Source organism: Mixophyes fleayi, chromosome 5 (genome assembly GCF_038048845.1).
Source record: "Mixophyes fleayi isolate aMixFle1 chromosome 5, aMixFle1.hap1, whole genome shotgun sequence".
Taxonomy (NCBI): domain Eukaryota; kingdom Metazoa; phylum Chordata; class Amphibia; order Anura; family Limnodynastidae; genus Mixophyes; species Mixophyes fleayi.
In genome coordinates, this window is record NC_134406.1 from 116,919,544 (window position 1) to 116,931,985 (window position 12,442).

The window sequence follows — 12,442 nt, forward strand, 5'->3', positions numbered from 1 at the left end:
AACACTATCTTTCTTCAGTAAATGTATGATTGCATTTCAAAATTTGTTCAGACAGTTCACAATGGATAATGGTCCTGTAAGTTCCTTTGGATTTCAACATCGGAAACTTGTGGCATAACACCATTTTCCCTCCATACTGCCAGTGGTTTATTGACCAGTAGTTTTGGAGTGCCACATTGCTTACTGCAAAGCTGGAAGCTACATGCTCTCACTTTTCTGGTGATTAATTTATAATGAGTGCAACCCTGAAAATATTGAATCCTTTGCCAACGTCTCTGGGCACATGCAATTACTTTTAACAGTAGAAGAGGTGCGTAGAGTGTCAGAGCCAAATTCCTCCAAAAGCACCACCAAGACCCATGATTGCCAGGATTCTCAACTATAGGGCTGTTCTAATGGAAGTGCAATGTGAACAGAAGTCAATTTTAAAAACATCTGTGGAATTTGGTGTTTCTATATCATGGAACCTTATGGAGATAGAAGTTGTCACAGTGAGATTATTAGGTTACATTGGGATAATGTAATACTGTACCAGTTACACCCTAAATAGACACCATTCCCCCAGAGAAACAGTTAGGTCTATGTTCCAAATCCTACAGTGATCCAATGTCCCATCAGCTATCTATTTGCAAAATTAATTTTCTGTTCACACAGAGCATAAAAGTAAATCAACAGTTTTGGTTCCAGAAAGCAAGAGAAGCTAGGAAGCTGATGGTTCTGGAAGTGATGTATCCTATGAAAAGTCCATTGCATATATGAAGCTTGTGATAGGGCACTCTATTGTAAAAAGGTGTTCATCTGGAGGTTGGCCATAAAGGAAATAGAGAGGTTAGATGACAATCAGGAGCTACTAGAGAGAGAGCTCATGAGAGATATGAGACACATGGTAAAGATTGTTGAGTCAGTAAATCAAGGTGGAGAGGTACAATAGATGTTGATACTAATACTATTGAGTTATCTAGTAATGCTGCTAGAACAGTACAGCTTTTTGTCTGTTAGGGGAGGACAGTCCTTTGTGTCCTCCTCAGAACTTCTCCCTGTTCATATGGCGAAGAAAAACAGGATGCTTAGAATCAAACACTAACTCTTAGTTAAAAAAGTGTTTAAAAGAAGGGGGGTTTGTATTTAATAAAAGTCTCCTAGGGGTTGACATGTCGAAACTAAACATGTTGTAAACCGTTTACACCGTAATCATGGGTCTAAATGAGTCTTAGACCTGTCACTGGACAACTTCCCTGATCATCTCACTGCCATTATTTCCCACTTGTATGGTAATGTCATAGTAATATGTCAGTGGCCTGACAGAAAGATTATTACAAAGGACAAATTGCAAGCTTTCGTCTGTTAATGGAACTACCCATGGGTGTCTGCCTTAGTATGGGTCTGTATTCATTCTCAACCTATTTGCTTGATCCATAGGCGTTCACAGATGTGTGAAGACTGCAGAGAGATTGAGAGAAAGAGGGGAAACAACTCCAGGGAAGAGGTCTCCTAACTTTCTCATTTCATTATGACACAGAATAAGTGTTTTTTTTTTTTATATAAACAATTCCATTACCAGCATAATTATACTAACAATTAATTTAGAGATGTTTACCCTACTAAAGTCAACTTCTGATTGGTGTTATTTTTCAGCTGTTTTAGGGGATATTTAACGGTTTGCAGTATAAATTTAATATAACTCAACTATTTGGCAATATAAGTTTTAAACCTCCAGATTATTTTTTTACGCATTATTGTTATAAATCCGTGACATTAGCACCACCAGTTTTTGTTACAGATTGATATTTTCTGGAAATAGTTCAGTGAATAACTTGGTAACTTATCGGTCATAAAATCTAAAAAGAAATAATATATATTTTTTAAAAATAATATATATATACACACACACACACACACACACACACACAACTGCATGCTTTTGTGGTAAAGCATATTGAACTTTACTCCACATGTCTTCTAAAACAAGTGATAGTAAAATAATAGAATAATTCAAATAAAAACAAAAATTCAATGAATCTGAAATCAAAGCTTGGACTTACCACCAATTGAACAGCGACGGGCTATTTCCCAGAAGACTAATCCCATTGCATAAATATCTGCACGCTTAAAGGACTCAAAATGCTTCATATTTATGGAGTCATCAAGGACCTCTGGAGCCATGTATCTGTAATACAGAAAACAATACTTAGTCTACATTTTTACACTATATTTTCATGTTCTGGCACTTACACACAAATTACATCCAGTGCACTGTACCAACACCAGTCTATTAAGTTCAAACTCTAATTGTAGAATTCAGGAGTTTATCAGTCAAATATAAGAGCTGGCAGGGTCCTTTGACAATGCAGTAGAATGTGCATTTGGTAACCTCTATACAACTTACTCCCAGAAGTAGGGTTTCACCCTTTTTAAAAACACTGGAAACTCTGCTTTCTGCCAATTGTGGTAATGACCATTTTATGAGGGAGCCCATAAATATTAAATAGTAAACAATTACCTCATTTAATTCCCTTAGTATAGGTGGATGGATGTCATTTGGGCCAATTGCTTTATGAAGTGCAGTTCTTAATCCGGTTTAAGCGTAACAACCTCCTTTATTATTTTTGAACTTCTGTGTACAGGCCATTGCTACACAAATGGCCTTCTAGCATTTGAAAATACAGAAAACATTTAAAAAGATTAAAACTAGTTTTTCCTAGTTTAGACCCTTCTAGTTTTTGAATTTTAGAAAATGTTGTTTTCCCCCAGCACCCTTAAATGCTTTCTATTATAAACATTGTATTCTTTTTATACTTATCTAAATATTGTTGCCATATATATTTTCATTAGTATTTATTGTAAATGTTTTTTTTTAGTTTTTTTTTATTTTAAAATGTCCCATGTGTTATCCATTCTTTAATTTTTTTATTTTATTTTTCTTAAGATTAACTGGCTCAATCCTCCAGCATATACATACAATATAATAAAGCAAAAACAAAAACAGCACAAACTAAACCATTAACTTCTGGATTTTTATTAAATACTGCATTCTCCCTACACAGAGCGTATCTCACCCCTCTTCGGCTTTCTAAGTTTAGTGGGGGTCAGAGGGTGTTGTGTCAAGTGTAAGAGTGAAAAAGGAGATTTTTGGCATATGCTCTGGGAATGTCCGCTGGTTTCATCCTTTTGGGGAAAGGTGGAGGATTGTATTAAAAGACTGGAGGTGGGAGTGGTGGCCTTGACTCCAAAACTCTCTATATTCGGTTTGGGCTTAAACAAAAAAACCCGTAGACTTATTAGACTGCTTATCAACACGTTACTTATGTTGGCAAAGGTGGTGATGGCTAGAAAATGGATGGCACCTGAAGGCCCGACTTTGAGCAGCTGGATCGACCTTGTTAACGATAGTCGGAAATAAAAGGTTCATGTACACCAGCAGGAACCTAGTGGATAAGTATGAAAGAATATGGTATAGGTGGAGGATATCCCCATATGTTACAGAAGGGTTGAGGGAGGTGGAGCTCTCCTAATGAATGCTCGGGGCAGACATCCAGCCGCCTATTGTTGAGTCATTAAGGTCAACGATTATATTCTGTATTATCAAAACTGTAATATTATTTCATTGCATCTTGAAATGGTGGGAGGTGTACATACCTTGGCTTGTATATCTGAATGTCAATGTTTTTTCTTTTGTGATACTATTATGTATGGTTACTTGATAATACCTGAAACACTGTGTGGGTTACAATTGGGGATTAAGTCCAATGTTATGGGCTTTTTTGTTGTTTAAAATGTTATAAAAAAAAAAAAAAAAAAAAAAAAAAGGAAAATGCAATAAAATTTTACCTGATTTTAAAAAAAAAAAAAAATACTGCATTCTCCCTGATCTTAATATTTTATTTAAGGTCACATATTTAGTATCAATCTACTGCAGAAAACTAAATAGTTTATGGCACATCAAGAGGGTTGGCCTATTTCTGCTTTAAGCCATTTGATAAATCTAATCATCTTTGGTTATGGTATATGCTTGTGTTATAGAGAAATTGGACTTTCTGTCATCCAAAGGAGGGGGGAATGGTGTGGATGATTAATTAAATACTCTGTATTAAAAGCACTGTGTAATATGGTGGTACTATACGCTGGATAATATGGTGGTACTATGTAAAATATAATAAAATATGTTTAGTTCTAAATGAAAAATTACATGAAAAATATATTTATTCTAATATGCTACCAAAAGAAAGTACTATTTACCCAAATAATAAAAACAAACAAACATACATATCAGTCTTCAGGAGAGTAAATAAAAGTAAAAGCTATTCCCAATGAATGTCAAATACATGGAAATGGGTCTGATTATTGTACAAAGTACATCCATTATTAAGGGTTTAATAATGTAACTGATGACAATGTATACATTTCAAACATTACTACATCTCTAATCACTGACATTACACAAAATCCCCAATTATAGTAGCAAAAACTTATAACATAGGCAAGATAACAAAACCCTCAGCAATCATGATGTATTGATGACTATATAATCTCTATATTTTCTACATTAATAGTTTCTTTACCATTTAAAACTAAATGGATTATTCTACTACTAGCAAGAGGCATGCTGATTTCTCTACCATAGAAATCCAGGCTGCAGAGATGCCATGTGTATCTATGACTATGTTCATTATTTACCTATTATCCTTTTATACAGTGCCTACATTTTATGAAGCACTTTACAGAGTAAATGCAGTCAGTCATTCGCATGAGTCACTGCCCCTTCAGAGATTACAGTACAAGCTTTTTATCGCACACTTGCACCGCATAATTTTGTCAAAAGCCAATTGACCTACCAGTATGTTATTGGAATGTGGGAGGAAACTAGCACACAGACGAGAACATAAAACGCAACACATGTAGTGCACTGGTCAAAAATCAAACAAATTGCCCAAGTGAAGGAAGGCATTGATGTTAACTTCTGTAATGCCCATAATTGATTAAAAAATTAAAAACAGCTGACACAAGGGTAACACACCCAAGCAGAACCAACATAGGGTGGATCATAAGAAAACAAACACCAAATTTGTAATGCAAATAAACAAATTTTATTGATCCACTGCTTGAAGGATCCCAATACTGAACTGGGAATCAGCCAAAGAAAACACAGCAAATTGATAATGTTTAGAAGGAGTCAAATGACGACCATCCTGCTGCGCTGCAAAGATCATCGACTGAGGCCTGAGCTTTGTGTGCCCAAGCGATGCCCTTAGGATTGCAGGCACCTTACATCCTTTGCCCTATAGACTTGTGGCAGTATGAGCTCTTGATTAACATGAAAACTGGTAATTATTTTTGGCAAAGAGCCAGGATTAACGGAGGCAGGGTTAGTTTGCATTATTACTTCATGAGAATGTATAACCAGAAATGGTTCTTCACACCAAAAAGCATGTAGTTCTGCTACTCTCCTGGCAGACGGGATTGCTACTAGTAATAATAATATTTGAGACACCTCTTGTAACAATTCAAATTGACGTGACACCAATGTTTCCAGAACAAAATTAAGATCCCAAAGTACTAGTTTGGGCGATGTAACTTGATTTTCATGTCACTAAGAAATTATATATTATAACCAGTCTATAAAAACTGGTCAGTATTGTATTTAGAAGTTTGTCAGTGTGGCGGTATACAATTCTTTCCCCACTAAATCTCCAAGTGTGGTAACGGCCAGACAAACGTAACTAGTACTCTTTCTTAGTAATTAGAGCTCATTGGAAGTTGCGTGAACCGCAAATTATTGGAAATTTCCGTCTGCCTTCATTCGTTATCCCTGAAAAGACAAATGACTGACTAGAATTTATCACCCCTATAGTTTCTAGGGTATTTTCTTCCAGGATGATAATTTCCGGCTTCCTGGCGGAGGATATAGAAAAAGATCTTCTAAGATCCTGTGGCAGATAATGGGATGAACATTCTGTGATTTTCTGAATCATTAATTCAAATTTATCCCCAAAAATTAAACTGCTGTCAAACTGAAGGGTTGTCAGATGATTCATAGACTGTGGGTCTGCCAAAGGGCTCTTCTAGCTACTAAAACAGTAAAAGTCACACTGCTGGTGGAAAGTGTAATTGCATCCAACAATGCCTCACAAAAGAAAAATCAATCCCTTGCTTCAAAACATCAATATTTCTTGGGGGGTAAATTTATCATGTTGTGGGTTTGAAAAAGTGGAGATGTTACCTATAGCAAACAAACAGATTCTCTGTCATTTTGTAGATTGCACTAAATAAATAACTAGAATCAGATTCTAGTTTGATAAATTTAACCTTTGGACTTCTATAAGTACAATAACAGTCGAAATCCAGTGCTCTGGAGTCGAAGGCTGCGATGACACCAGGATGTTAGGGTAGGTACCCAGAGGGAAGTCCTAGTATCTAAAGGTTCAGGATCACACAAAGAGAGGATTGATACAAATGTATCTGTATTACAAAAGATGATAATCAAATGTAATGAATAGCAAATAATGAACAAGACACTTTAAATCAATTCTCAAGTGCTCACCACACTTCAAAAAGCACTCAATCTCTCAGTGTGCATCGAAAACTTAGCAGCTATATAAATGAATAGGCAGTTCATAACAGACCAAGCTATGTAGAACCATTTCCTGGCCAAGCTGTAGCTATTGCAGTGGTCCTGTTGCAGTTGCTGGGACAACCGCAATGAAGGTATACCAGTACGCTGGGAATACCACAGAGCCCAGCCAAGCTGCTAAATTAATACTTAGTCGACAATTCCTTCTCCCATCGAACCACGTCCCAAGTTTAAATATCCAAGAAGATTCACTAGTGAATCTTCTTGGATATTTAAATTAGGGACGCTCTCCCCAAAAGGGTTGAATGATGCACTGGATTTTAATTGTATGGACTAGTCCATTTGTGGTTTGATGGGAGAAGAATTTGTGGAAAATGCCATATAAATATAATATTTTTATTGAGTTGTTTTTTTGGGGGACATTTGCTGGGCATTACAGTCTACTACAATTGTATAGATTTAGTTCTAACCATCTGTTTGGTAGTAATTATGCATATGTCTATAGAAATGTGCTTGCTTACAATACTGGTGATGTATAGTGTGCACAAGTGTTGTAAACGCAGATTTGTCAATAAGTATCCACACAAAGATTGATACGTGTGTGGGTGCTTTAGTAAACATATATGTATCTGACTGCATACTGTACTTTGATATCTGGGTATTGGAATTATGTGTTTATATACCGGTCATTTAGCTACTGAACCGTCGCAGCATGGTAATGATCACTTTAAATTTTTGTAAGTGTCCGTTTTTTTAACCACACCCTCTGGCTCTTTAAATAAGGGCATTTCACAGAGTAAGATCAGCTTTGAAAAAGTCCCAGTTCTATAGGGACGTAACGTGTCAGCTGTTTTTATGAGGTTTTGGCGGTGGATTTGGAATATCTTTATTATGTTTCTTCCCGCAACAAGTAGAACCAATTATCATTACTCCGTAATCCCCAGGATCGGCGGAAAGTAAACATACCGGACATAATCAGCGTGAGTGGAGACATCAATGTCCACGGATCCTACGGTACGACTGCGTGTACACAGTCGGAGTAGCTAAAGTCTAGGCATCCCTCCGGAGGGTCTTCAAACCGATAAGAGATTTTGAACGTTACTTTCAGTCCTGGTGTTAGGCGGAGTTATATTCATCATAAGAAGGCACTTTTAATTCTTACCACGCTAGAAGTCTAGATATCTGGACATTGTTTGGAGTTCACAGATACAATATTGGGGTATTTTTATCCCAAAGAATGGACTTCTGAAGGATCTCTAGAGGAGTGCTTAATCATTTTTGGAACCTGCAATAATATATCTGTGGACTATAGACGTTTTACTATATTTCCTATTTTTATTCATTATTTATTTTTTGGAATAATTTTTTAATTTTACAGGCCATTTTTGCTACTTATGCCCGGGCATTTTCATTGTTGCATGCATTTAATGTGAATGTGAAAATATATATATATATATATATATATATATATATATATATATATATATATATATATATATATATATATATATATATATATATATATATATATATATATATATATATATATATATATATATACATACATACATACATACACACACACACACATACACATATATATATATATATATACACATACACATATATATATATATACATACATACACATATACACACACATATATACTTCGGCGTGAGTTGGTCAGCTTAAACATATATTGCAATATGTGGAACTAACATTCCGTTTTTAATATAGAACAGTACTTGATATAGCATTGATTATGTGTTTGGATAGTGCAGAGTATCCCTGTTTTCATACATATATATATATATATATATATATATATATATATATATATATATATATATATATATATATATATATATATTTCCTTTATGTACATCATTTAGAGATTTAAATTGGAATTATGTATTGAATTTGCTTTATTCTGTACATGATTATTTCTCTTCCTTTGTGGTCAATTATAGTTTATTGTTTATTTATTGGATTAAATGTTGCTATGTTTTTCCATTTCATTTTTTAAGTTCATGTTCTTAATAAGATTGGGTTATTGGCGATATTAGGCAGTTTCACAGCGTTCTATATCTTTTTGTTTATAGACAAAACAGGCCTCCATTGCGGTTTACAATACGCTTTCACCGCCAATTCATGCACCCACTGACCCAAAAGCGACATCAGTGCAGAGACGACGATGCAGCACAGACCCTCCGGTTTCATCTGAACATTTTTTCAGCTATGCCTGCATCATGAATATAAAAATAAAAACTCTCTGTACACGATCACTTCTAGTTTAGTTGAAAAGACCTAAAAATGACACATAGGAAAAATAGAAGCCACAGTATATACACTCTGGAGGATCTGCTCAGCTAACCAAGCTTTAACCCCTTTGGAAGGGCCGCCATGGAGTCTGAAGAGGAAATATGTGTTTAAAGTATACCTACCAGTAATAGGTCCAAACCTATATTCAGCAAAGCTAACTCTACCCTTGTTTGTATGACAATTTTTGTCAAGAATTGTAGGTGGAAGATAGTTGTAAGGTTAAGATTTTCTTATAACAATTTAGTAGCTGGTATTACAAGTCTTTCAACTCTATGGGGAAAACGGTTATAAAGTTATAGTTTATAGTGTTTTTAGCACATAGAGGGTTATATACTTACATTGCACAAAGATGGAAAACTGCATCTATAGCCAGACATTTACTTTCTTTGTTTAACCAGTACTGGACAAACATATCCAATTGCTAATGTTAGTAAATAAAGGTATTCTATTTTAAGTTTTAAGTGCAAAGCAGTGCACTAGCTTTAGGCATACTATGCTTTACTGAATTATATTATTTATGATCGTTTTTTCCCCAATGTCTAATAAACCAACTTAAATGCTCAATGAATCACTTTTTTTTTTTAAAAAATGTGCAATTAGCAGTAATTTTCTTATTAAACCATTTTAATATAACATTACCTTTTTGTTCCAACTCTATGGTTTGGTGCAATGTCAATTGTATCTGTAGCTGAATCATGTCTTACAGCTAGACCCAAGTCAGCAATGCAGCAAGTTCCATTTTTCTTGACCAATATATTTTTCGATTTAAGATCCCTGTGTGCAATAGCTGGTTTCCCTGTTGAAAAGTAAAACAAACATACTACTATCAGTAAGGTATCAAAGGACACAACAAAAATTACTGAATAAAAAAAATATCCAGCTAATTGGCAATTAAATGAACTACTGGCTTTCAGGAAATCATGCCCTGATTTAGAAATAGTTTTGCTTTTGTTTCTACCAATTTCAAACTATTTTAAGGAGAATCTCTCTAAAGGCTAGTTCACATCAAGACTGAAGGAAAAGAAAAAGGAAGGATGGGACATGCTTGATCTTCTTGACCTCCCCCCCACCAGGCTGCTATATTGATTGAGGTATCATATTTCTGATTGTGGGCACCTCAAAAGTTGTAGAACATTTTCTGCATAAATTTAGCATAAATGTGGCTAGCCCCAGCTTCATATTTTATATATTTATTTTTCATTTTTAATAATTCCCCCAAAAATAATAAAGAAAATGAACATTAAAACCACTGACAAGTGAAGCCGAACCTCTGTGACGTACTGCCCAAGAAGCACCAACAGCCCTGGTTGAATGAGCTGACAACGGCCTATCCGACCTTAAATAGGTCAATTTGATAGAGGAAGTTATCCATCCAGCCAATGACACCTTAGAAGCAGGCCAACCGCAGTTGCGCAGGCAGCACAAATAGATCAGTGATTTTGCAAAGTCCCACCATACGGTCTAAATAACACTACAAGGAGGGTACCACTGCACTAGGTATCGCTATTCCAGTATCAAAATATAATTACAAATGTTAGAATAGTTTACTGGGTGGTGCACTATTACACAAATAGCTATTATTGAAGCATGAAGAGGATAGGAAGAATTGTGTATTGGAAGGCACTCAGCGATCTACTTGTTAAAAATAAAAAACTTGTACTTTATTAATATACTTAAAATAGACCTCCTAATTGAATAGCGAAATATTAAAGTGACTAAAGTGAATTAAAATAGCAAATTAAATTGCTATGCCCTGCTACTTGTTATCAATATATATAAAGCTAATCTATATATAATAGTCACTCCTCTTCTAATTATATATGACTACCTAAGATACCATTGCAACTGAAAATGTATGCTGTGTGTACTGAGGTTATCTTTATTGGAACCAATGGTCATATGATTATAGTTGACACAATTTATAAGGTAATGAGCTTATATATTGACTCAAACCTCTGGTGATGTAAGGAACATTTTATTATATAAGTATATTCTCATGTTTATATAAGCTCACACCAAGTTGAGTATTGATATATGTTATTATTAAGTAGTATTTCTGGGGCTAAAAGGAACTCTGACTAATGTTGATTAGTTTGTATAATCTAGTAATCCTTTGTCCCTGTAATATACTACTGAACTGCTAACAAACAGGCGCTTGATATGTCTGTAGTTCTCCTGCTAATATTGATAGTGCCGTTTGTGCAGTCCTGCATACACACACCAGTGGACTGCTACCAATCAAGCACCTGATATATCTGTTAGTTCACCTACTAAATAGCGGTAGTGCCGTTTGGCAATCATACACACACACATACATTTAGATTAATAAATGACCCATACAAGGGTGAGTGATAGTTAGGTTAATACAGGTAGCAAGGAGTGAATATTTGCAGCAGCAGGGTAAACGCCAACGCGCGTTTCGCTACATGCTTTTTCAACTATAATCATATGACCATTGGTTCCAATAAAGATAACCTCAGTACACACAGCATACATTTTCAGTTGCAATGGTATCTTAGGTAGTCATATATAATTAGAAGAGGAGTGACTATTATATATAGATTAGCTTTATATATATTGATAACAAGTAGCAGGGCATAGCAATTTAATTTGCTATTTTAATTCACTTTAGTCACTTTAATATTTCGCTATTCAATTAGGAGGTCTATTTTAAGTATATTAATAAAGTACAAGTTTTTTATTTTTAACAAGTAGATCGCTGAGTGCCTTCCAATACACAATTCTTCCTATCCTCTTCATGCTTCAATGGTCTAAATAACACCTAAGAGCCCGGAACATGTCCAGCAGTAAAAAAGGACGGAGCCAAAGACCGTGACTTTGTTGAGAATGAAGGAACCACAGTCTTCTGGTTTAAATGAAAAACAGGAGACAACCTTTTGGAACAAACGGTCCGGATGAAAAACTAGAGTGGGCACAACAGAACGCCCCCAATTCAGACACCTGGCGTGCTGAAGAAACGGGCATTTAGAAAGCCACTTTCCAGGCGAGATATCGAAGATCCAAGGATTCCAATGGTTCAAATGGTTCTCTGACCAAAGCCTTAAGAGCACAAATGGGGTTAGAACGTAGAAAGGTGTTAGTTGGCCAAATTGTGCTGGAAGTAAACAGACAGCGCTGAAACCTACTATTTCATGGAAGATAATCGCAAGCCCTTGTCAAGGCCTGCCTGAAGAAAGGCGAGCAACCTGGACAGGTTGAAACGAAAGGTGTGGGAATAGAGCCCCTCACACCATATAACATATGCCTTCCAGATCCAATAACAGTTTGTAGCAGCAACTTCTTGAGCACTCTCTGTCTAACCCTTTCTTAAACATCTATTGAATCTGACATCACAACCTTCCCTGGCAATGAATTCCATATCTTGACTGCCCTTACTGTAAAGAACCCCTTCCTTTGCTGGTTGTGAAATTTCCTCTCCTCTAACCTTAGGGGATGACCGCGTGTCCTTTGTATAGTCCTTGGGGTAAAAAGTTCCCATGAAAGTTCTCTGTATTGACCCTTAATGTATTTTTACATAGTAATCATATCTC

General features: G+C 35.5%; 1 protein-coding gene across 1 annotated transcript in view; it reads right to left on the reverse strand.

Annotated features, from left to right (window-relative positions):
• Positions 1-12,442, reverse strand: part of TGFBR1 (transforming growth factor beta receptor 1) — a 75,030-nt gene that overhangs the window by 17,017 nt on the left and 45,571 nt on the right. Inside the window, exons 6-7 of the mRNA XM_075212750.1 lie at positions 9,531-9,687; positions 2,043-2,167 (exon numbers count right to left, since the gene is read on the reverse strand). Coding sequence (XP_075068851.1) covers positions 2,043-2,167; positions 9,531-9,687 — 282 coding nt within the window. The remainder of the gene's footprint in view (positions 1-2,042; positions 2,168-9,530; positions 9,688-12,442) is intronic.